Here is a 27136-nt window from a genome sequence, read left to right on the forward strand (position 1 = left end):
CAGATGTTCCTCATTATTTTAATTTGCACTTAGTAGCCACCTATAGAACTTGGTTATAAACTAGCCCTTTCACAATATAATTGAGAACAAATTTAGCTCTTGTTAATATGTGAATTTCAATTCAATTTCAGTTACAGTTTTGAGATAGAGCTAGTGAGCTGTACACATTTAACAGGTGCTCTGTGATAATTTTTTTCTGATAATCAAGCCAAATCTTTTTAAACATGTTTCAAATAATTTCACATGGACAAGAAATAATTCTGATCCTAAGGTCTTTTAGAGATTTTCTACTTAGTATACGGTCTGAGATGAGGCAGCAATATTACAACTTGAGTACTTACTAGAAAGGAAGAATCTCAGGTCCTACCCTAGGTCTACCGAAGCAGAATCTGCATTGTTAACACAATCCACAGGTAGTTTGTAGACACATTAAAGTCTGATAAGCATTGTGTTAGAGGAGGCCTTATATTAAAACTCTGTTTTATACATGCATATATGCATATACATATGGGTCAAACCTGAAACTCTATGTTGTACACCTCTTTTTTATACAGATATTATAGAAAATAGAATGGCCTGTAGATTGAACTGTTTATTTTATTATAATTTAACACATTAAAAAGTAACCTCACCAATACTTCTCACAGGCTGTTACTTGTCTTACATGAACACAAAAACCCACATTCATAAGTACTGGCTTGCCACACATTTTCAATGACTGACACGAAGAAAACTGAAGAATTTCTAACTCCAACTTGAATATTTTAGAGTTTGCATTATTTCTTATTGTTTTCTGTAACTTTCAATAGAGTAAACTTGTTGGTTAGAGCAGTAGTGGATTGTATTTATTTACACTTCCTTGCTATGAAAAGACAGGAAGCAGGATTGCTTGTAAGACTAGAGGATTTAATTTCTTGGATAATGAATTTGATTTTGGAATTACTTACTATCTATGGGTACCTTAGGAAATAATTATATCTTAACTATTTATATTACACTATTATATTGTACTTACATATAATATACTTCATTATATTGTATTAAGATAATTATCAATTATATCTCAATATGTGATACAAAATCAACTTTATACTTATAAGGACCTCTGAAATCATGCTACAAAGTAACTCAATTCCTTGAAATTCAATTTTATTGGCCATCACATTTTCTATATGTATATTCCAGCAGAAATAAGCATAAGATATAATTATTACTATAGAAGAAATAGAATAATTAATACTATTTCATTTTGTGACCCTTAATTGAAATCTATGACAAAATAATTTCATATAGTTCAAAACTCACTTAGTAGATTGTCACTATCTACCAAAATGGAGATTGAAAGATTTTTTTTTTAAAAAAACCTCTAATTTGCTACATCCTGATTAATTCAGTTTTCAGTTCCACCACATGCACTCCCCAATAGTCAACCTTGGGAAATGAAATAAAGACCATTTTATGTAATCTATTCAGAAGTCTCTGTTGGCACCACAGCAGCACATCATTAGTTTACAAGCCTGCAACACATTACACATCTTTATTACTGTTTTTACACATTTCTGCTGAAGAAATCCTTCAAAATTGTTAATATTAGGTTGAATATATATCTAATGGACAAATATTCTGATACACTTACCTATGATTTATATTTACAATATAGTAGTACAGCTTGTGCCTGAAAATGTACAGACGTGGACAACCTAGAAAAGTAGTTTATAACTTCATATCAGGAATTGCACTGTTTAATTTTTCTTTTTGTTTTCTCAGACTAAAAATCACAATGCAATTGAAATAGCCCTAAGTGTCCCCGAAGAGCTACTGTGTGTTGTATAAAGGCTAAGTAATCCCTGCAGTGTCAGGGGTTACTGTTCAGCTGTTCAAGATCATGAGATGACATCTCAGCACTCATAAAACAGAGGATTCAAAACACAGGGGCATACATGGCAGTGCAGATCATTATGACAGTCCTGGAAGTTACCCACAAGAAACGTCAACACCCTGGAGGCCAAAATAACACTACTGAATCAACATTTACAACCTTTGTTTGAGATTAAAACCAATATATAGGGAAAATTCACATTGAAACATTAATGCCAGTATAATAATAATTTTATATTTGGCTCATCCAAAAAAGACTTTAAAAATCTCTGGGGCGTCTTTTCTTAAACATTTTAAGTGCATAATATTTATTTCTGTATAAAACAAATAACTATCCTGAATTAGCTATTGCCTAGCACTATTTATAAAATGTCAATCCATTTAGTAAGGCACAGTAGGGGAGCACAGAGATTTCTTTAAGGTTGCACATTTCAATTCAGAAGAAGGAGGGGATAATTTTGGCCCCTGGGATTTGAAAATATCTTCCAGTTGTAATCTTTGGTCTGAATATTTACATGGTGGTTTCTTCCCATTCAAGCTCTACATCACCTAAAACATAAAGTAACATGTCACAAGAGAGAACTGAAGTTAACAGTTCAAAAGATTTAAGTGTTTCATGGCAAAAATACAGTACAGATGGAAAGGCTATTATCCTAACTTGGATTAGAGAGAAATGAAAAAATTGATATGTGTGTTAACCAAGCTTCTAAAACATTTTCAACATATGGTTATTATTAAATTAATGCTCTTGCTATAGGTGGTAAACCAGTGAATTGGATACATATTGCCTCTGTTTACCTTCCATGGCATCCAAAGAGTCCATCTTCTGAAGGGCTGAATAGTTAACAAAACAGATGGGCTGATTATTTCCTTTACTTGATAAGAGATCCAGAATGCACTGGTGTAAAAAGATATACTGTGCCTAGACACCAAAGAAAGAGTGGTTAAGTGAATGGGGTGGAGATTTTTCCTATAAGGAGACCTATACTGTTACAATGAAAAGTAATATTGAATTCAACGAATGTTAAACAGCTAAGTGAGAGGCACAGAATTCACCACGTATATGAATGATTTTTTACCATTTCAATCACAAGGTTTTCTAAATTCCTGTGGTTTCTTGTAGTTTCAAGGTTTTTTTTTAAATACTTGTTATTAAACACCAAGCTTAATATATTCTTTCTTGCTGTGATTATACAAAAGTGGCAAATTAGATTATTTAAATTTCTTTATGAGTTTCCTCTTTCCTGTTAGGTCTAACCGAGTAATTTTTCTTATAAATAGTTTTCTTGTTAGGATGGCTGTTGGAATGAAGATGCTAAATTTATTTTCAATATCTGCGAGTGAGCATATCTACACAGTATCAGCACATTTAAAATACGTTTAGTGGGCCGGCCCCGTGGCTTAGCAGTTAAGTGCACACGCTCCGCTGCTGGCGGCCCGGGTTCAGATCCCAGGCGCACACCGACGCACTGCCTCTCCGGCCATGCTGAGGCCGCGTCCCACATACAGCAACTAGAAGGATGTGCAGCTATGACATACAACTATCTACTGGGGCTTTGGGGGAAAAATAAATAAATAAATAAAATTATAAAGTACGTTTAGCAATTCTGTTAATCACCCGACATTTGGCTACTTTGTGTCAAGCATCCGGTCTTTATTTGTAACTACAAGGCAGTTGACCATTCAAATATCCAAACATCCAGCTGCTGGACAAGGAGCCCTAACATTTCATCTGAATGTCTGGGCTAAATTTAGTACCATCTGGGTCCTTTAAGTTTATTCAATATAATTTAATTACTTGTTAGAATTTCTGAGTTTGAACTTTCCCAAAGGCAGTTAAGGTTACAGTCATAGAAAATCACCCTCATTTGTACATAGGAAACATACCTGATGTTTAAAAAATATAACCAAATATTTAAGATATACGTACAAATTGATTTAAATAGGACATCAGCTAAAGTGACCATCTTAAGAGGTTGTATTCATACTATTGCTACTATACCTCAAAACTTTTTTGGAACTCCTCAATTGAAACTGTCTTCAGAAATTGTTGGTCATTATTAGGAATATCTATTTATTTGCGGATTACAAAATGTTTCCACAAACATCTCATCACTGGAATGTCAGTTCTAAAAGGGCAGAACTCTGTCATATTCACTGCTATATTCCCTTTGCCTGTAATAGTGCCTGGCACGTAGTAGTTGCGTAATAAATGTTTGTTGACTTAGTCTCATTTAATTCTCACAGCTAGCCAATCTTCACCATTTAAGGACACATTTCATCTGGAGAACATCCAAAAGTCATTAGGGATTAAGTTTTGTAAGTGAGGTGGATGATCAGGTTACATAATTCAATTTGGTAAGAAATTAAGTGCTGTTATAAAGTAATAAAATTCTATTGAAAGTGCTAGTAAATTACTTCCCAAGGTAATTTCAAAAGAGTATTTTCAAATGTACGTCACATAATGAATGACATTATTGGCAGAAATATATTGACAATATAATTTCTTTGAAGACAACAATCATTTAAATTTACGAGTGCTGGTATTTTTTAAAAAAACACATTTGAACTTGAAGCCACATTTGATATGTGAAGCTTCTGACTGTCCCAGTCTCATCTTCTCCACTGGAAAGAATGAGTGTAGACTGCCAGCAGGGCAGGCTGAGCTCCATGGAGCACTACTACATTTTCCAAGATCCCTCTGCCACGGAGTGTTATTGCCCAAGAGCAGTGAAGAGCCACTCTCAGTTTCTACCCTGGATAGTCGTGTTACTTTAAGAATTAAACTTTTGTGATGGTCAGTTTCCTCATCTGAGGGATCATAAAACCTATGTGGTGAGATTTAAAGGACTTAACATAGGTAAAGCATCTGCCAAAAAGCTAGGCACTCAAAATATATTATATTTTTTCTTCCACCGTAGGAGTTCACCTCAGTAAATTTCCAGAGCAGGGAAGGGGCTCATGCAGATTAACCCTTATTTGAGGCACCAATAGTTATCTCAGGATATTATTTCACTGCGGAGTATTCTCTCAGAAAGTTCTTGCAAATCTCTTGGGGCTGCTATGAACTGTTTTTTGGGAGACAGTGCAAGAACTCAAAGCTCTCTCCTGGATCTGGGCCATGCCCCTCTGGTGCCTTTCACTGGTGATATTTTGCTGAGGTTCCCAGCTCCCCACCCCTGCCCGTGGCTACTGTAATAGGTGCTGAGACATGAGTGTTGGAATCACTCCCGAATGTAATAGAAGAAAAGAAGAAACCACTCTTGTGCAAGGCAATGCTGGATTGTAAGGACTGGAGCCAAGGTGTGGTCATTTTCCTTTTTTTCATCACAGGGAAAAGACAGTAAAGAGCTCCTGGGAATGAAGTCAGGTGAAAGAGAGCTTTGGAGCACCAGCTTTTCAGCAAGGAGAGAATCCAGCAGAGTCCTGTCAGCCATTTACTGCACGCTGGGCATTTACTGTACGCGTGGTGCTTTAGATAATTTCTCTTATTTAATACTGACAACAAACTTGTGTAAAGTATAACACAGCTATTTTACAAAAGAGAATTCGCTCAGAGAGGTTAATTACAGAAAGTCACAGAGCCAACAACTAGCAAGGCTGGATTCTGAACTCAATTTTCAGACTCCAAAATTCATGCTCTTTCCATCCTCCTGCCCTACTGCAAAATTATGCTCTGGCTGATTAAACAGACATAATATGCAAAGTTTATAGCACATATTGAGTACTAATGTGTGAAATTATTAACAGGCATTTTTTTAACATACTCTTTACAAAGTTCAGTTCCACAAAGTTGTAGAGGATGGCAAAAATTTTTTCAACATTTATTATTTGAAGATTGACTCTAGACTCTAGAAGGAAATAATATCTCGATTAGTCTCACCCTCTCTCTTATCCAAGAGGGCCAACCAGTCTCAATCAATGTCAAGAGCATTGACCACCAGCGCACATGTGTACACCCAGGGACATGGGAGGAAAGTGGTAGCTTTCTCTTTATCCTTATTGTTAGCTAAAAATAAGAAAGAATTTGAGTTTTAGCAGTGGTTAATAGTTGGATTGATATTGGAGCCCTTATAAGACCCCTGGATAAGGACCAGCTACGTAATTTGTGAAGCCCACTGCAAAATGAAAATGTGAGTTCCCTTCCTCAAAAACTATTAAAGATTTTTAAGACAGTGACAGCAAACATTAGACTGAGTGCAAGGCCCTTTTGAGTGCGAGGAACTGTGAGACTGTACAGGTTGCATACCCATGAAGCCAACCCTGGTCACAAGTCATAGTCCATTTCTGCAGTATCCTGAGGGAAGAGGAAGACTTGACTCATTCGTTCCCTTTCAGCATATAAGGGAATGCATATGGATTACGTTACCTAGTTTTACCTAACCACCACAGAACTGATGTGCCTTAAAAAAATTCCTACAAAGAGACTGTGGATTGAAAATATCATGAAAGCCCAAATGAATGACAAAATAATGGCAGGGCTAACATTCTTTGTACTCTTAGAATAACCTTCTTGTAGCCACATATGAGGTAAAAACAGTAACAATGTAATCAGATCCAACAACAAGCTAGATTACTTTTAAAAAACTTAAAAAAATTTAAAATATGTATTTAAAGCCACTACCAAAACAGAATTATCTTGTGCTAAGTATATATTTTTTCTTTTAAAAATACCTAATGATAATATAAAGCCATCACAATTAGCAAGATTTTCAAAATTATCTCATGTTTTTCAATTTCTTATTTTGCATATGTTTTATAATTATATAATTGTATAATGTATATTTTAAAGATAAATACATATGTGTTGGAGTTGAATGCTCACACATTTTCCTAAAAGGGATGTGAATTCCAAAATGTTTGGATGTCTCTGGTCTAGAGCAGCATCTTCCTAAGAACATTCAAGTTCCATGACATGGCATTATACGTTCTGGGGTCCAAAAGGGTTCCAGGATTTCACAATCTTATAAGTTTGGGAAATGTTGTCCACAATGGCTCTGAATTTGTAATTGTCAATGCACATGAGTACAGAGGCTCTAAGAATTTCTAAGAAAATTGGCTGCCCTTCTTTCTCAAACTTATGTTAGCAAAGAGCCTGTTTTCTCATACTTCTTTTTTTGCTGGGAAAAATTCGCCCTGAGCTAACATCTGTTGCCAATCTTCCTCTTTTTTCTTTTTCCTCCCCAAAGCCCCAGTACATAGTTGTATATTCTAGTTGTAAGTCCTTCTAGTTCTTCTATGTGAGCCACCGCCACAGCATGGCTACTGACAGACAAGTGCTGTGGTTCTGCACTGAGAACCGAACCCAGGTCGCTGAAGCAGAGTGTGCCAAACTTCAACCTCAGCCATGAGGGCCGGCTCTGTTTTCTCATACCTTCAACAACTGTGATGCCACTTGTGTTTTCTAGGACACACCCTGGAAAATACTGTGATAGCAGATCTCTATATTTACTGTGAGAAAATCTCTATTTGTATAGCATACAAATCCCAATCCAAAGGTACAGACAGGAACATCTTGTATATTATAGTTAGACAGACTTGGGTTTGCATTTTGGCTCTGACACTTATTAATAGTAAAACATTGGAATATCACTTAACTACTCAGAACATCTACCTTCCTATTTGTGAAACAGAATCAATAATACCTAGGCTGTTGATTAGTTTTATTGGCCCTACTTTACAAATAAAGGATTAAATAAGGTAATATATGTAGAGGATCTAGTATAGCACTTGTAACCCACTAGACACTCAATAGAGAGTTTTTAGTCTCATTATCATTCTATTGCATGATTTTTTAATGAAGAAAAATCTATATATTTTATAAATATTTTTGCCTCCAAACCAAAACAACAAAACAAAAAATTCCCAGTTAGTTGATAATATACTATAATAATCATTATTAGCACTAATATGCAATAGGGATAAATATGGACAAGTGAAATATATAGAATCTCATAAGTCTATATTTTAAACTTTTTCCCAATTACAACTTTTAGCATGTTTACAAAAGAAACTGATTTGATTCATTTCCTAAGCTCCCTAAACTTGCTAAATGCTAAAGACAAATCAATTTTATGAATTATTTTCTATATGCCTATCAGCATAAACAAGGTAGGATGAGCAGTCAGTAACAACGCTGAAGGATGACTGTGGCAGGTGGCTTTAGTTCTCTCATAATCTCCTTGAGCTGTCCTCCCCAGACCTGCCCATCCCAAGGAGGTTTATAAGGTAGGAAAAGAGAGTGTCTGCTATGCAAATACAGTTTCACATCCACATCCAACCAGATTGCTCCCACTAAGATCCTCCCACGTAGAAATTCTAGAGCTGACACTGCCGGCAGTGTTAGGTCTCTCACCAGGTTCTGTACCATGCACATTCTCTCACTTCTCAGTTCAGCCACTAGTCCGTATATATCCACAAAATCATGATCATTTATATGTTGTGTTAAGTGGTCCAGCGCAATAAAAACTCCAGTTCTTCCGACTCCAGCACTACAGCAAAATGAAATTACATGAAAATTATTCAGTAAAATGTTGCTCATGTTGATGGTGACGAAGACAATGAGCTATCATAGCAATAAATTCTAAACAGTTTCTTTCCTTATTTGGAGGTAGACTTTCTTTGGAGTTCATTTGGATTTATATTGTTACCAAGACTGTTTAGACAGGGCAAGATGATTATCGTCGATACTCTATCAAATATTTGAGTTTTTTTAAAAACAAGTTGAACATTTCCTCTTCTTTCATAATATTTTAGGGGGTACAGCTGCAGACGTACAGAGAAGAGTTTTAAAAATCCTCGAAAATTCTTAACGCCAGAAACTTTGTATTGAACATATTTTTTGGTTACCAATAGAAATGCTAAACATTAAAAATGTTAAATATTTAGCCTATGTAGCATTTCCTCTGCATCATATGGAAAAATAGTGTCTCATATGTTCTTTTCACTTTCTTTCCCTAAATTTTTTTACTTCCTACAGATAATAAAATTGAGAAGCTATTTCCTTTTAAGGAATTAGTTTAATACCCAAGGACATGTATGTTCTCCATAGACACTTAATTGACAAACCTGACAAGAGTTATTCAGAAACTCTCATTAGAAAGAGGAGACTCAGTATTTAAATGGTTAATATAGAAAGTTATTCTGAAAGAAAAAAAGACATTTGAAAGGTCAGCTAGTCTTATAAATGTTTCTCTGAACAACATGAAACTGTGATTTTTGTGGGTAAGGGAGAGTAGAATGTCCTCAATTTCCTGTGATTTGATCTAAGAAATATCTAAGAAATAGTGAACATTACAAGGTGAATCCGACTATGGTAACACTTACACACATACGCCAAGCAGCATAATCAGTTATTACATTATTCAGGATATTTTGAGCGTCAGCACTGTCCTAGGCACCCAGGGTATAGCAACGAACAATATAAAGTCCCTGCGATTAAACGGAACTTACATTCTACAGGCCGCAGAACCGCCTGCAGGGTTCTACACATGTAAACAAACATGCATCGAGTGTGCCGGGCGGTAAAGAGCCGCGAGGAAGATAGAGAAACCAGGCTAAGGAGAGTGAGGGGGATAGGGTAGGATAGGGTCATCAGAGAAAGCTTCTCTGATAATGTAGTATGGGAAAAGAAACTTGAAGAAGGGTGGATACCACGTGGGTATCTGGGAGAGGAGCGTGCCAGCAGAGGAAGCGCAAGGAGAACAGATCTGAGTGGGCGCGTGTCCTCGCGTTCACAGAGCAAGAGGACCAGGGCGAGGAGCGTGCAGTGGAGACGTGAGAGGGGGCCAGGGATCAGAGTATTCGCTGGTGGGTTGTGGAATGTGAGAGGAAGAGGAGGGTCGAGGATGAGTCCAGAGTTTCTGGACCAAGCAGACCGGATGCTGTTGACCAAGATGGGGATGAGAAGGAGGAGAGAGTTTGGCGATTAAATCAAGTGTTCTGTTTTGGACACATCAAATTTTCAGGATTTTGTGGTCATTCGGGTTGTCACGTTGAATTGGAAGTTAAAAGTACAAGTCTAAAGTTGAGGTGAGAAGTTGGGGTTACAGATAATTTCTTAGATAGTTTTAAAATGATATTTACAGATTATTATTATGAGCACACTTTTTCTTATCTTTTATCTATTTAAAGCAGAAAGGAGGAAACTATTCTTTTTGAGGCTTCAAGGGAGAAGGTGCTGTCTTTTTTTAATGGACTTTAGTGCCAGTGGCAGTGTATGTGCAAGATACAGAGAAGCTGAAGGCAGCTACTGTCCATAAAGACTTTAATTATCAATGATGCCAGCTTAAAATCAATCACTGACTTTAGAAGTCAGTGTTATACTATTTATACTAAATTTATATATACTACTCTGTTAAAAAATTTTATGTATATGAAGGGGAAATGGAATTGAGAGGGTAAGAATAAGGCTTTTACTTTTTGTTCCATATGCTTTTAAAAAGTTCAGATATTTTATAATGAGCAAGCATTTATGTATTACTCGTATAATATAAAAAATCTAAAATATCCCTGCAAAATGTAAAATCATTAAATTACATGGTGAGTTTTTTCCTCTAAATAAAAGTAAAAATCTTAGATGAATTAATATTTGGTTACATATTTAACCACATTAATTATAGTAAACTCCTGTTAGAAAAATTATCAATTAATTGTTGGAATTATTATAATTAATAATTAATTTATTAATGTGGTTAAAAGATAAAATTTTTTATTGTAGTAAAAGATATGTAATATAAAATTTACCATTTTAACCATATTTAAGTGCACAATTCAGTAGCATTAAGCACATTCACAATCTTGTGCAACCTTCACCACTATCCATTTCCAGAATTTTTCATCATCCCACAGAAGCTCTTATACCCACTAAACAATAACTCCCCATCTCTCTCTCCCCTAAGCCTCTGGTAAGCACAATTTTACTTTCTGTCTCTATGAATTTACCTCTTCTAGGTACCTCTTCTAGGTACCTAGAATTGTAAAATACTATATTATCACCAACTTTTTCTCTAATTTGCAAATTCCAATTATTGAAGGGACTCAAGTTGAGACTGATTTAGATATATCATGTTAGAAAACAATCATATAATATGTCCAGAACTCTGAATTCTAATCTTGAGTTTGATTTCTAAGAGTGTTAAATACCAATGAAAATAATCATGGGAAAAATCTCAATTTGTAGTCACATTCTGTTAAACATGTTCAAAGAGCTGAGTCAAAAGAAGGCATTTAGGAGTTAAGTTTGTAAATATTTGGAATCATACTTGGCTTGGTCACTTAATTTGATCTTTATTTTGAGTTCATTTTCTTTTATTTATTCTTTGTAACTCAAATCTAGAAATTTGCTTTTACAAAAAATGTTTAAATTACGATGGTAGACTAGTGTCAATTGAAATAACGAAGGATCTGATGTTTATTTGTAAAATTCATAAAATCCTACACACATACGCACACTCATACACATCAATGATCAGCTACAATTTAAAAAAATGTAAAGGCCTTTGAGAGGCATAATCCAGTCAAGATTTCAGGAAAATTCCCGTACCAGGATATATTTTCCCTTGCTTTTAGACACATTCATTGCTCATTTTATTTCTGCCATCTAACTTTCCATAAAGCTACATTTTGATTTGCTATAACCAGTATAATATCTGAGAACTGAAAGCTGGAATGAACCTACATTAACATTCTGCCAGAAAATAATACCATTGTATCATAACAATAAAAAGACCACATTGAGTTTAAAGATCATTTCCAGTGTTTCATATAAGGTTCTAAAAATATCTTTCATACCTGCAGTGAACAACCATAGGTGTGGTGTCATGAGCTCTGCTTGCTCGAACCAACTTCACAAAGTGAAGGAGAGGGGCACTGCTTTCAGGAACCCCATGCTCAGGCCAAGCAGTAAAGTTACACTGTCGGACGGTCATGCAATCCCCATGCTAGACAAAGTGACAGATTAAAGAAGCGTGATAAAATTATTTAAGTACCACAGTGAAGGTTGGAGACAGCTGAGGTCCCAGCTTTTGAGGATGATCTTTTAAAAATGACTATTTACCAAACAGAAGAAACTGTTTTCATGATTTCCCGTAAGAAAAGTCTTTTATTATTGTTACAATAAAGAAAATTGCCTTTCACATGAAGGAAAATAAAAAGAAAGCTTGCAAGCAGATGTTAACGTAGGGTATTTATATTCAAATGTAGTGTAACCTTTTGTAGCACGAAAATAGTAGATTTTGAAACAATTTTGACCCAACACCTAAATACATTCACCAATTATTCAAAACACAGGTATTGAGTGTCTGATAAAGTCAGAAAGTACAAAGATCCTAATATCATTTTCTGTGTGTAAAGGGATTTATATAAATCTATAAAGTGGAATCCCATGCTATCTCTTCTGTAATCGTTCTGGATCTGGATTAAATAGAAAACCAAATTATTAGGATATAGCTAGAGATAAGATTTGGGAAATTCCTGTTTTAAGTCAAATATTACAGTTTCTTCATAAAATAAACCTAGTGATCTAGTTGTTTTCTCCTTTCTTCCCTTGTTACCTAAGAATTTGATGTTAATTGGTTAATATAAACTTTACATGATTTGAAATTAAACACAAGACAGATATTGAAATCTGATACCAATTCAAAACTTCTATTTTAGAAAATAATGAGAAAGCATTGTTGAATATATAGGTATTGTTGCAAGGGATAGTTCCAGAAATTAATTTTACTTTAGACATTCATAGCATTCATATTTTCTGTTATGTTTGCCCCCCCCGCTTTTTTTTTTTTTACCCTTTCAATTTTCAGATCCCTGATGGTCCAATCTATTTGAACATCTTCCATTAGCTTTGTAATCACTATGTCTCCAAAGACAGTAACTGGTTTGTTGTCCTCTGGCCAATACTGATGGCATCTGATCTGTATTCAGAGAGAATCACCAGTCATAAGAACATTGTTATATTGATATATGTCACAGTTATTGCCACTAAGTTAAAACTGCCTTATATGTCCAAGTTATTGATGACTCAGAGTATTAGCTGAAATTGTCACATATATATTAACACAATTGTAAAATAACATTTTGTGAAAGGACTTTCAAATAACTTACCCGCCCTTTTTCAAAGCACTGTGTTAGCATTACTAATGTTTTCGCTCTGGTTTCCCACACCATTCTCCAAAAATCCCCAACTGTTCCTGGTAATGGACCTTGAGTAGCAATAAATTCATTTGGACATAAGTAGCCCTAGAAGGATATAATTACAACACTGCATCAATATTTGCATAGATAGAGTTTTTATACATATATTAATTTCTTATAAAAACCCTGTGAATTAGTACTATTATCTTCCTTTTACAGATGAAGATACTGAAGCTTAGAAATGTGAAGTAATTTGCTCAAGGTCTCTCAGGCTGAGTCCAGAGCCAGCTCTTTTACCCACTCCACTATGCTGCTGTCATTTATTTATGGGATGTGCAGATATTTTCATATGCTTCCTCTAAGAAATTACATATCTACTTCAACTGTGGCATTAGTGTCTGGTCTCCAGAGCTAGGAACCAGGAGTAATGTGGAGGTAATGTGAGGGTTTATTTAGCTAATATAGGACCTGAGATTTGTCTCAGCTTTATTATGACAGCTCTTGTACTTATCAAATTGTTCTAAAACTTGGTCCATTCACCTGGAATGTAAGCATGCCACTTGAGCAAAATCTGTGGATTTTTTCTTAGAGAAAGGTACTATATAAATGAAAAGGTAGGGATGGAATTACATCTATTCCAAACATCAAAATATTTTAAGGAATGAGGAATAAAAGACAAAATTTATTTTTAAATTGGAATTGTCTCAGTAGCCAGAGAATATGGTATTATACAAGAATAATACACATTTAAAATCTCAAGGGACCCTAAAATCAAGTCTAACCAGTTTATTTTACTTTAAAGAATAATGAGGCACTTGAGCTGATTTTCCCAAATCACAGTGCTAGCCAGTGATAGTCTCTGGAATAAAACCTTTAGTCTCTTGAATACGCTGTATGCTAAAGCATTTCTGCTTTCCCAGTGTCAGTTGAAATACCTGAATATGTAATTATTTTACATTGTAAGGGTTTTTTTAAGTTAAAAAAGTAATATATATTCAATGTAGAATGTTTGGAAAATTCAGAAAAATATATAATAGAATGTGGAATTTACCTTTAATCTCACTATCTAGAATGAAGCACCACTAATATTTTGGTCGATTTCTTTACAGACTTTTAAAATATGCACATTCTTCCATTAAAATAATATTTATGCATGCCTACTATGTGCCAGGCACTGTTCTAGGAGCTGGGGATTCATCACTGACAAAAGACATCAAAATTCCTACCCTCATTTATTATATATTTTAGTTAGGGGAAATACACATTAAGTCTATTAATAAGTCTATTAAATAGGCAAATTACATGGAATTTTTAAAAGTGATAAGTGCTATGAGAGAGGGTTTTTAGAAAATAGGTTATTCAGAAAAGACTCATTGGTGACATCTGAGGAAAGACTTGAAGAAGGAAGGTAGCAAGCCCTGCAGGATTTTGGGGAAAAGTGTTCCAGGTGGAAAGAAAGTCAAGCATAACAGTATTAGAGGAGAGATATGTCTGGAATGTTCTAAGAGCAAGTGGCTGGAGTGGAGTAAGTAAGGGGGCAGTAATAGACGATGACGTCAGAAGGAAGAGAGGAGGGAGGATGAGGGGTAATTATAAGACTTTGGTCTTTACTCTGAATGATATAGAAAGCCCTTGAAAGGTTTTGAACATATAGAGTGTATGGTCTAGCAGTGTCACTCTGTTTTCTGTAAGAAGACCAGTCTATATGGGTTTAAAGGTGAAAGGAGGAAGAGTAGTTAGAAGGTTATTGCAACAATCCAATAAGTGGGTAGTGTGGGTGTAGCAATGGGGATGGTAAGATGTGATGAGATCTGGATATATACATTTTTTTTTTTTTGAGGAAGATTGGCCCTGAGCTAATATCTGCTGCCAATCTTCCTCCTTTTTTCCTTTTTTCTCCCCAAAGCCCCAGTAGATAGTTGTATGTCATAGTTGTACATCGTTCTAGTTGCTCTTTGTGGGATGCCGCCTAAGCATGGCTTGATGAGCTGTGCGTAGGTCCATGCCCAGGATCCAAATCAGTGAACCCCGGGCTGGAAGCGGAGTGCGTGAACTTAACCACTATGCCACCGGGCCGGCCCCTGGGTATATTCTAAAGAGAGAGGCAAAAGAATTTGCTAATGGATTGGATATTGGGTATAAGAAAAATAGAGGAATCAATAATGATTCCAAAGGAGGATGGGGAAGACTTCAGCATGAGCAGATTTGAAGGGAAAATCAGGAATTCATTACGGACATATTAAACTGGAAATTTGTATTAGATATTCAAGTGGGAATATCCTGAAGGCAATTGGATATATGAGTGTGGCATTCAGGAAGAAGTCCAAGCTAGAGACATAAATTTGAAAGTAATCAGCACATGGATCTTCTTAAAATCATGAGAATGGATGAGATCACCCAGGAAATGAGTTTGGAAAGAAACAGTAAATTCAAGGATTGAGCTCTAGGTAATTTCAATGTTTGGTAGTTGAGGAGATAAGAGAGAACCAATGAGATTAAGATGAAAGAGTCAAAGCCGTAGATGGAAAATCGAGAGATGTGTCCTGGAAGCCAAATGAAGAAAGTGTTTCAAAAGTGAGGACAATTAATTGTAATTGATTGATTTATAAAATGTTTCTCCTGATCATTTGCATTTCACTTTTTCAGGGACTCAATAACCTTTGGTACTATAATCTTCTATCAAGGTGAGAGCAAATCTTTTTGATGTTTCTGAAGTTATTACAGCTCATTTGCATCACCTTTCATCATTAATCTGTAATTATGGTAAAAGCTATCCTCAAGTTAAGGTAATTTCAGGCATCTCAGGTTGACAGGAGATATCATTTTGAGGGTTTCCTTCCTCTTATCCCATTATATAGTGTTAGTATTGTTAGATCTTTTGAAAACATCTCTAAACTCATTTGTATAGTTAGTGGTTGTTTACAGAGATGCAGTATCTCTTTTCCTCCCTACCTCTCTCCCACAGTCCACCCTTCATCAATATTTTCCAGGCTTTCATGAGTCCTAGCTTCAGAAGCACAATTCCCAAGAACAGCCAAGGGCAGAGGGTTGCACGTATATTAATCCGGTTACAGACCCTGGCCTGGAGTTTCCCAGTCTGAAAGTGTATCCCTTAAACCACCTGCTGGTCCTCCTCTTTCTCCTCCCCAGACTTCAGTTTTTGTTTTCCATCTGAACAATTATTTTGTTTTCCTCCCCATCTCCGTTTATAGTTCTCCTCCCTTTTCCTTGAGCTTTCAAAGAAATAGGAATCCAGAATCCATTTGTAGATGGCCTCCATCTTTTGCTTCTGGGACAAGTGTTCATGAACTTTCAGATGGAGGTGCCATGGAACAAAACTGGGGAGGGGAAAATTGAGGTGTCAGATATTCTTTCTGAGGTGAAGATTGCCTAAATTTGGAGATGGGGAAATGAGGGCCACTACGGTATCATGGCTTTGTCTGTTCCTGTCTGGTCCTGGCATCCCAAGCAAAGAGTTCCCCAAGAATTAAGAGCAAAGCAATATACTGCCTACTCCAATAAGGAAACCTGTCTTAAAGTGCTTTCCATCTGGGCCTGCTTACTATGCAGCTCAGTAATAATTATGCATATCATTACATATGGGTCATAGTGACTTTGTTGTAAGATTTATTATATTACAACATCACTTGATTACAGCAGAATATATATATTCAGACTTCTTAGTTTATTGCTCATCCTGCACTATCATCTTCTCCTGGTTTTATGCTGACAACCTATAATATTTAGAGGGAACAATGAGGGTACATGAATATTCCTTTGCTTATGTCATCTGTTTGGTTCAGTTACACTTACAAAAGCTGTCTAGTTTCCTTCCTAATCATATTCATATCCTATGCTGTCACCCCATATCCAGTTGAACACTAGAGGATGTGAGCTATTCATTTATATCTACTTGTTGGTGAATAAAAAGTGGTACAAATCAATAGATAACTGATACAACCATTTGCCTTTGTCCTGTTCTATGGTATCACAAAACATATGATCATTAGAGCATTGATTAAATTTAAATATCTAAATGCATATATGCGTCATTATGTAAATCAAAGGAAAACTTCAACATGCTATAGAGTTTAGGCTACAATGAAAATTAGTAAGCACAAGATTTCACTAAAATCTTTAGAGAAGAATTACATGTTCAAGGGAATCAATCATTTGATAAATGAATAAAATATGTTATCACAATAGTAAATTCATGGTTTTTTTCTGATACAGATTTAAAGTTCTAGCATAAAAATAGGATGAAATTCAAAGGATGCCTTAACTTCTCCAAACCCCTCCCCCACTTCTTCTGTTAAGAAATCTTAAATTCTCCCCTTATTCACTCCTTTCACAATAAGACCCAATATATGATTGTAATTTTGGAGTAATTGTCAATCAGTATAGAATTTAGAATGAATTTTTTTCCCCCTTTAACAGAGGCTTGGAGGGAATGGGACACAAGACAGATATGTTTGATGTTGGGGAAAGGATGAGCGCCACATAAACAGAGCCCCAATGGGATCAAAGGGAATGGCAGGCCTGAGTGAGAAGACCTATGAAGAAGAAAAGAACAAAAGACCTATGGAGTGTGGGCAGCAGAGGAAACCCTCAAGTAACCGTAAGGTCACCATGACAAAGATGGTTAACCTTGCTATGTATTTGAATTGAAGCCAGTGGGATAAAACATATGGAAACATATCTCATTTTTAAAAAACAACAGTATATTAGAGTTGTTCAGAAATAGAATCATTTGCCTTAGGAGGAAGTGATGAATCAATGCCAAGAGAGACTAACATCTAATTATCAGGAATTTTTTAGAAAGAGTTCCAAGGTGAACGGTTGAATTAAATAACCACAAGGGCAATTCCTACTCTGAGATTCCATGGTTGTATCAACCCAAGTGGAAGTTTTGGGTGCATATAAGGTTTCTAAGGACCTATGATAATGATAAGTAGTGAGAGAACAAAAGAGCTGTGGAGAAAGAGAGGGAGAGAGAGACCCCTAATATAATTTGGTTTCATTCAATTTCAATCCAATTCAGCAAGCATTTATTATCTATGATGTACAAGATAGTACATTAGGCATGTCACAATTTCTCCCATGTTGGTTCATTTAAGATATGTTAATTGAGTAGCTACAATGGAGTTCACATTCTACAAGTAGCTGAGGATAGATTATGGTGTCATAGTCCCCTTGAAGGATGGCCAATCTAGAAGGAAAGAAGAGCATAATAGATTTTTATATTATATGGACATGACTGTTCATTTGACTAATTTGTCTTTGAGAGCGATTGGCAGACCTTGTTGTAACAGAGAATACTTTGATGAAGCATATGAAATTGAAGTTGTACATCTACCACTTATCAGTCAAATGATTGTTGGTAGGCTGCAATCTCTATTAGGAGCCTCAATTTTTCCATCTATAAAATGGGGGTACATAGTGTTGTTGTAAGGAACTGGCACTTGAAGATTTGTAGAGGTTGTAATGAATTTGTTGTTTTAAATAGTTGAAAGAGTAATATAATCTTTGTATTTATGATTTATAAAAATATAAAATATATAAAAATAGCAACTTACAGAAACATAACTGGCATTAATATAATCCGATCCTGGAATACTGGCATCAGCTAGCAGCTTCACTCTGTTATTATTATCTAGAAGAAAATATAAGTCAATGCTAATTCACTTTTTAAATTGCCACTACATTTTTACTATGAAGGTAATACAAAGGAGTTCATGATATAACACCCAACGTTACGGATGAGTGTAAAATTAAAGTAGAAGTTCCCTCTTATCCCGTATTTCCACTACTCAGAGACATTGACCATTAATATGTTCTTGTATATATTTTCAGAATTTTCTATACATATTCATAGGAAATTAACCACAAATGGGATGATATACACTCTATTCTGCAAATTGCTTTTTTCATGTACCTATATCTTTCCATATCAGCATAAACAAAGATACCTAGCTCATTATTCTAAAAAGCCATCTAGTATTTCATTGTTTGCATATAACATACTTCTTTAACTCTTTATAATGATTTAAATTCATCTCATGTTGTTATTATAAGATGCTGAATAACCATAATTGAACTTTTTGCATATATGTTAGAATGTATTTGTGGAATATATTATCAGTAGTAAAATTCCTAAATCATATTGTGCCTTTCAAATTTTGTAAGATATTGCTAAATTATTCTCTGATTATATCAATTCATACTCTGAACAGGTGTTTGAACAACTCTGTTTCCTCTTACGTTCACTACCACAAGATATTATTATTTTAATTTATGATCTTTTGATAGATACAAATTGCTGTCTCATAGTATTTATTTTGATTTTCTTAAATATGAGTGACAAAGTTCTTTGCTTGTTTATTGGCCATTTTAAATACCTTTGCTATTAACTGCCTTTTCATATTATAACATTTTTCTATTTTTGAAAAGTACTTTATACTAAAAACAAAGGTTATATGTAGCCTTTTGCCATATGTATTGAAATTTTCTTCTTAGTTTATCATTTGTCTTTGACTCTATCTATAAATCTAACTAGCTAGCTACCTTGCCATATGTATAATCTACATTGGTTTTTGTAATCAAATTTCTCATTATTTTTCATTATGGCTTCTTGTGTCATTCATACAAAGGTGTTTGTCACCAATATTCTTATTTTCACGAATTCGTTCACAGTTTCTTCTGGAACTTTAATGGATTTTTCTGTTTTTATTCTAAGTATTTCAATCTTTAATCCATTGTGGGTTTTTTGTTTTTTGTTTTTTATACGGAATGAAATAAAATCTACCTTTTATTGTTGGTTTGCTTGTTGTTACCATTTGGAACAACAAACAGTTCCAATTTTTTAACATTCCACCCTTCTCCTCATTCGAACACGACTTTTATCATACACTAGATTTCTCTATGTATTTAGGTTTATTTCTGGACTATTTATACTCTTCCCTTAATTTATCTGCCTATTTTTTCTTTAATATCAAACTTTTAATTATTATTCTGTAGAATATTTTAAGATCTGGTAAAATTAGATACCCCATCCATTACTTTTCTTCAAAGTGTTAAAAGTTATTTTTTCCTGAGGATTTTTACTGAGTTAATATTATAATTGCAGTGTCCAATGCTAATTTTAACTAGACATGGAAATGATATAAAATATCTATTACTACTTAGTTATTTTGAAGTGTTCTTTTTCTTTTTTTTATCTTCAATAGGAAGGCACTCAACAGTGGAGGAAAAATGGGCAAATGGGTTTGGATTTGAATTCTAGATAATCTATCATATGGCCTTGGGTGAATTCTTAACTTCTCTGCTCCTTTGTTACCTCAGCTATAATATGTAGCTATAATATTTATTTTGTAGAATCCTCTTGAGGAAAACTTATATAAAAGCGTATATTAAGCACTCAGTACATGTTCTCATGTTCTTAAAACTTAAGCACATGTTATATGTTAAAAACGACTTAGCCATATTGTCAGTAATTATAATGACCTGCCTTATGGGCTTAAATTTGGAGATAGGGAATGTTTAAGCAAATCTATGCAAATGATTATGTTCCAAAGGTTTTGAATTTGGTATGCTCTAACTATTTTAATCACATGTGGCTAGTCCTGTAACTAAGGAAGGGAAGCCATCAGGTCTCTATTCACTCGATATGTCTGCTTATAACTATCTGAGTCAACAACAAGCTAAACTTTTCTTCATGTTGTTGGAACACTTCTGAAGGTCAAAGTGTCCTGTCAAACAGAGATTTGGAAATCTCTTCTGTGAGCATTTGCTGCTAATTCTAGTATCTTAAAGCCCTGTAAGCTAATATCTTCTAAAATGCACTGTGATATTTGAAATGCTACTTCCTACATTACTCAGGGGAAACAATGCACTTCACTTAGCTGACTCAAGCTAAAATTCAGACTCTTAAAATGAATTCATTCTCTATGGGAGAAAAAACATTTCTTCCCAGCTTTATGGCTTCTCTGCAAGCACAGTGGGAGAATATACTTAGTTTAAACATCTCATTTGCTTGTTGCTAGTGTGTACGTGTGTGTGAGTGGGGGAGGGGGCAGGGTTGTACTTGCCCATAGAGGTGGCTGTGAGTTTACAGCTTGCCTTCTAACCCAGGTTAGGGATTTGGGCTTGTTACCTCCAGACTACAGACCCTAAGGGAAGGGCCTATTACTAAATCTTATTCAGTCAGAAAGTTAGCAGCTTTTGAAAATAAGCAATCTATTGATTACTAACAATCATAAGAACTAACATTTATTGAGAGCTTCCCACATTCCAGTACGGGGCTAAGTGATTTTCACATCAGTATTTCATCTAATGCTCACAATAACCTTCTGAGGTAGACACCACTGAATAACATGTCCAGGCACTAAGGTAGTTAGTAGGTAAACAGGATTGCAGCCCAGGAAGTTTGATTAGAGCCTACACGTTCTTAGCCTTTTTACTATATAACAGGGAGTATGTATTAGTTGAATTAATAAATTATTCTAATAATTCTTGAAAAATATAAAATTCTACCTAACAAAATTATTTCTTATAGGACTTCTGATTCTTTAAGAGGGCAGTTAAGAAAAAGCTTTCCCCTACAAATCCATTAAAGGATATTGTATGTAGATGTAATATATTATTTGAAAAATTATCATAAGTTTTTTGTATTGAAATCAAGAAGAAAGCACAAACAATTGGACATTATCTGTTTGACTCCATCAAAGGTGGAAAAAATGCATGTAGTGCTTATACTAATATCCCAGAACACCCTTGATTTACAACATAATTCCACCCTTAACAATATTTTTTTTTGTCTTAGCCTCAGAGATGAAGATTGGGGTAATCATACTCCTCAGTTCCTCTTGTTGTTTTAAGTTTATTTAGTTCCATCAACCACGTTTATTCTCGTCTTATCCTAAAAGTAATAAGCTAGTATTGGCTAACTTTTCTTAAAGCCATGATGTGAGTCCAGATAATAATGCACTGAGATCTTAATGATAAAAGATTGAAATGTACATTTAAAACATATTTTTCTAACATCTCAAATTCTTACATATTTCAAACTAGATACTCTTTGGTCTTTGGAAATAAGTTAGACATATTTGACTTATTTTATATATACTGATATATTATAAATTACTTCAGCCAAATATACAACTGTAAATGAATATTAAATATTCCATAGTAACTATTATTCACATCAGATTATAATATTTATTTTCATAGAATATCATTGAATAAGCATGAAGCAGACAGTCTGGAAAAGATTTAGGTATAGATGAATATAAAATCATGAGAATTTCCACATCTCTTAAACTTAGGATGCATCCAACCCAGGTTAACTCTCCGACAGAGAAAACAAAAGGACCTGTGGAGACAGGTCACGCCGTAGAAATTTAGATGTAATACGAACATTCCTTATTTCCTACAATAATGTCTTATTTGTCAGCTTTCTCTTAAAGTCATTTACTTATGATTTGTTTTGTTCCGGAAAGGATTTTAGGTGATTAAAGCTATTTGTATTTTCATCCTATTCTAATTCTTGGGAAATAACAGATTCCATTAGCTTACTACCTCCTATATCATGTTTACCTAAATTTGTTTACTTCATGCCTCAGTTATCCTCTAGTTCTAGAATATCAGAATTTGGTCCATTTCTTCCTATCCATATCCTTTATGATTTTACATTCTGTGATTGTATCCTTCCTTAAGTCCATGTCTTTCTAGACAGAAGAGTTCAATTTTTATGTATGGAATTTTTCCCAATATAGTCTTCAAAAGACACAAAACTTAGAAAAAAATTACATATGTTTACTCTAAAATTAAGAATATCTTAAAACTCTAGATTTTGAAACAATATTGATAATATTTCACAATATCACAAATACCTTTTTTTAATTTCATAATAAAGTGTATTGAATCAGAATGTAGGTAGTAGGAACATCTGTTCTAAAAATGTAATATCAAACACATAGCTATTATTAACAGAGGAATGTTATGTTTTTCCTTTCACATTACTGCTAATTCTTAAAGCAATAATACAGTTTCTTTTCTTATTGGTTGAAAAATGAAGCCATGTTTAGTCCTTTGTAAAACCAATCATGGTGAGCACACATTTACTCTGATCCTCAATGAATATTTTGAATGCATTTTATGTATTCATAAGAAAGCACTGCCATTCTCTTAAGGGAAACTAATGCACAAAGTTACATGTGAACTTTCTCTTTACATTTGAGAAGCAGGTCTGTAGGAAGATGTTAGAGAGGTTCATTACTTGGGTTAAATTACAAAGCTAAGAAACTTTTAGGTCTACAGTTTCTTGCACCTGCATAAGTGAACCTTCTGTGAACAAGCTGAAAACCATGTACATTAACAAATATTAACAAAGCAAAAGATGCAATTTGAAAGTTGTTGCTAATAAAATGCATTATTACAATTCAATTAATATAATGAAATATATTTAAGAAACAAAAAAATGCTCAGATGCATTTTGTGGCCATTTTTAAATACTTCACCTCTAAAACTAGAGATAGTAAATGCACATACATGGTTTTATGTTTGGAAACCGGTTTTTTGCTCTGTTCCAAGGCAGATCAGCATCAGTTGAAGAAAGATCCTGAAGAAATTTTGGTAATTCCTGTGGAATGAAGTCATTGCAAAGTTTACATTTATCTCAGAGGTAAACAAGAAATTCTACTTGGTACAAGACAATTCTTTATTATAAACCCTTTTATTTTTAAATTGAAAACACCTTTCATAAGTGCAGAAATAAGATCAAATTAACAGTAATGAACTTACATAAACTTTCACTGAAAATGTCCTGAATAAAATTGGTCAGCTGGGTTATTGCTCTCTCTGGGATAATTTCTTTGCACTTTGGGAAGCTCTGAGATATGGCAACCATGTTAGTGACCCTTTTCCGTACTTTACTAATGGTTTCATCAGGTACACACTGAGTATTATTTAATATTTTAATGTCTACTTAGTAGGGGAAGGTAGTTCAGTGATTTATTTTTTGTTTTTTCTCCTCAGGCAGCATGATTTCATGCCTATTAATTGGTACAACATTGGTCAGTTTGAGAAGATGCCAAAGGTCAATTCCTGTTCTCAGTAGGCATTGTTAAAATCCATATTGGAACGCAAAGGTGCGATTAAGAATGATCAGACACAGATGAAGGGTCGAGGAGATCTGTTATTGACATTTTGGTGAAAAATCACGATATTATCCATTCATCATTAAGAAAGTTCATGCAAGAAAATGTGTTCCTTATCTTGTTGAGCTGATGATTTACTTTTATGAAATTTATAGTTTTCCATTGTAGAAATGTCTCAACTTGCCAAATTCCTTAAAAAGTGTTAAAAACATGTATTTTAATAATTTCTTCAACATCATTATAAATTATTTCATTTAATTGGATAATTCTCCCTTCCCTCTTATTTTTCCTCGAAAAGAAAAGCTGAAAAGTCTTTTGCATGTGGCTATGTGTTAGAGGAGAGGGACAGTGTAAACATCTGAATTCTGGTGCTTAGAAATTCTAAATACTTAGAAAAAAAAATTTAACCAACTGAGGAATCCTAGATCAGCTTCCTTGTGTCAAGATTTTGGGAGTACAAGTCAGTGTACTTGTAGGAAACAAAGAAATAGAGAGGGAGAGAAAGAAAGGTGAATTAGAAATCACCTGCAAAGTGGTATTTATATTCTGTAAGTATTTCACATAGAAGTTTCTGTTTATAGATTTAAACGACTCTGGCCTTGATAATCAATACCCAATTACCAGGTGGATTGTTTGGATAGTAATGTTACACTCGGTGGCCTTATTCTTATCGGGGCAGCCAGGGCCTCAACCATCCTCCCTAAGCAGCTCTTTCTCCCTCTGTTTCCTCTCTTCCGTGGATCACAGATGACCTGGACTGTTTTGCACCCTTACGCTTTCACATTCATTCTTTCTCTCTTTTCTCTCTTTTCCCCCTTTATCTATTCATTGGCCTTCTGCTCATCTCAAAGTTCATCTCAAAGTTCACCTTTTTGTGAAGTCTTCTGACTGCCATTCAAACAGAGCTGATCCTGACTTTTTTTTTTTAAAGATTTTATTTATTTATTTTTTCCCCCAAAGCCCCAATAGATAGTTGTATGTCATAGCTGCACATCCTTCTAGTTGCTGTATGTGGGACGCGGCCTCAGCATGGCCGGAGAAGCGGTGCGTCAGTGCGCGTCCGGATCCGAACCCGGGCCGCCAGCAGCGGAGCGCGCGCACGTAACTGCTAAGCCACAGGGCCGGCCCTGATCCTGACTTTTTTATGCATGTCTCTGCCATGATACAGTCCATGATACAGTGTATTTGTAATTTTTTTATACGTCTACAGTTCTTATGATAATATGAGCTTCTTTATGGTAGAAAGCATCATCATAATAGCTAATACTTCTGCCAGCCGCTATTCTTAGTATTACACACATTCAACCGTTTTAGTATTCACAACTCAATGAGGTAGATACTATCATTTTACAAATGAGGCCACTGAGGCGTAGAGAGTCTAAGTGATCTGCCCAAGGTCACTTAGCTATTAAGTGTTCAACTGATATATGTCAACATGCCAAATACAATGTCTATCGCATAGTGGTCTAGACCTAGTGGTCTAGTGGTTAAGATTCAGCATTCTCACCCTGTGGCCTGGGTTCGTTTCCCAGTCAGGGAACCACACCACCCATCTGTGGGTTCTCATACTGTGGCAGCTGCGTGTTGCTGTGATGCTGAAAGCTATGCCACTGGGATTTCAGATACCAGCAGGGTCCCCCATGGAGGACGGGTTTCAGCGGAGCTTCCAGACTAAGACAGACTAGGAAGAAGGATCTAGCCACCCACTTCCAAAAAATGTGGCCATGAAACCCCTGTGAATAGCAGCGGAGCAGTGTTTGATCCAGTGCCAGAAGGTGAGAGGATGGCACAAAAAGACTGGGCCCAGTTCCGCTCTGCTGTCCACATGGTCACTAGGAGTCAGCATTGACTGGATGGTACTAACAACAAATCATATAACAGGAGCTTATAAATATTTAAGGTATAAATGAATATGACCTGAGTTATACGATTTATCGAATATATGCATCAAATATGCATTTGTTTATTAAAACATAATTTTGCTTTAAAAAACTTAGTACAACATTAGGATAAAAAACAATTAAAAAAAAACCAAGTTCTTTACATATATAGATATATATATATAATATATACACACAACCTACATATTTATATTAAAAAAACTCAAGTTCTTAAAATCATGATCTCCAAAAAAGTTAAACTAGAAAGTTTCTCAATATGATATATGTGAAAATGCTATTGCTAATAAAACTTTTCATCTACTCAGTCATGCATAATGTAATTATATTCGCTCCTATTCTAGTGAAATTATACTTTTGCTCTTGAAAAATTGAGAGTCTTGCTGTGTAAATGCTAAGAGTTTAATGGTACCATTGATTTTGTTAAGTCCAGACCAATATTATTTAAGAAGCGTAACCAAAAAACTGTAGGAAGTACCATTAATCTTCTCACATTTTTGTTATTATTCCCTGAGAGACTGAAATATTATAATCCTGAATTATTCAGGCCAATTGTTTGATTCTTTGTTTCGTATGTTCACAAACTAAGAATTTCATGAAAAAAAAATAGAAATAAAGTTTTGATGACATTTAGAAATCTGTTTTATATTTATAATACAAAATAATCATCTAAATTAGGTAAGATGCTTACAAGTCTTAAAATAACCTGCAGATCTGATATCTATACTATGTTTTAAAATAATTTCCATTTCGTAGATATGCTAAAAGCAACGAAGTTATTTCTAACTTTTAAATAGTTTTGAGGCAAGTTATTAACTTTACATATTCTCCATAATGTGAAATAGCATTTATTCCATAGTAACTTAAAAATAGGCCTTGTAAAACATGGACATTACTTATCTGATTTTTATTTTTGGACAGTTCTAGAAATAACATTATTTTTATAACTTCTGGAAACATTAAGTTCTGTTCTTATCTATTCCACTAACATAAACAAAGCAGACAAATATAAATTGGAATTATTTAGAGTTTAAATCTAAAATAATTATTTAAATATAAAACTGTATT

At 34.6% G+C, this 27136-nt stretch overlaps 1 protein-coding gene across 4 annotated transcripts in view; it reads right to left on the bottom strand.

The window, feature by feature from the left end:
* Window positions 1-1084: 1084 nt before the first annotated feature.
* The window catches only part of PTPRQ (protein tyrosine phosphatase receptor type Q), a 243829-nt gene continuing 217777 nt past the window's right edge, over window positions 1085-27136 (bottom strand). For 2 of the 4 annotated variants that reach the window (XM_087449138.1, XM_087449137.1), the window contains 8 exons: window positions 23563-23653; window positions 18591-18667; window positions 12985-13119; window positions 12669-12794; window positions 11671-11819; window positions 8234-8369; window positions 2677-2800; window positions 1087-2427 (listed from right to left, as the gene is read on the bottom strand). In XM_087449138.1, the coding sequence (XP_087305264.1) occupies window positions 2390-2427; window positions 2677-2800; window positions 8234-8369; window positions 11671-11819; window positions 12669-12794; window positions 12985-13119; window positions 18591-18667; window positions 23563-23653 (876 nt within the window). In that variant the 3' untranslated portion in view covers window positions 1087-2389. Of the gene's footprint in view, window positions 2428-2676; window positions 2801-8233; window positions 8370-11670; window positions 11820-12668; window positions 12795-12984; window positions 13120-18590; window positions 18668-23562; window positions 23654-27136 lie in introns of all 4 variants that reach the window. The other 2 variants (XM_087449140.1, XM_087449141.1) reach the window with 2 other exon arrangements.

Source organism: Ceratotherium simum, chromosome 25 (genome assembly GCF_057802395.1).
Source record: "Ceratotherium simum simum isolate JZ-2026a chromosome 25, ASM5780239v1, whole genome shotgun sequence".
NCBI classification, from domain to species: domain Eukaryota; kingdom Metazoa; phylum Chordata; class Mammalia; order Perissodactyla; family Rhinocerotidae; genus Ceratotherium; species Ceratotherium simum.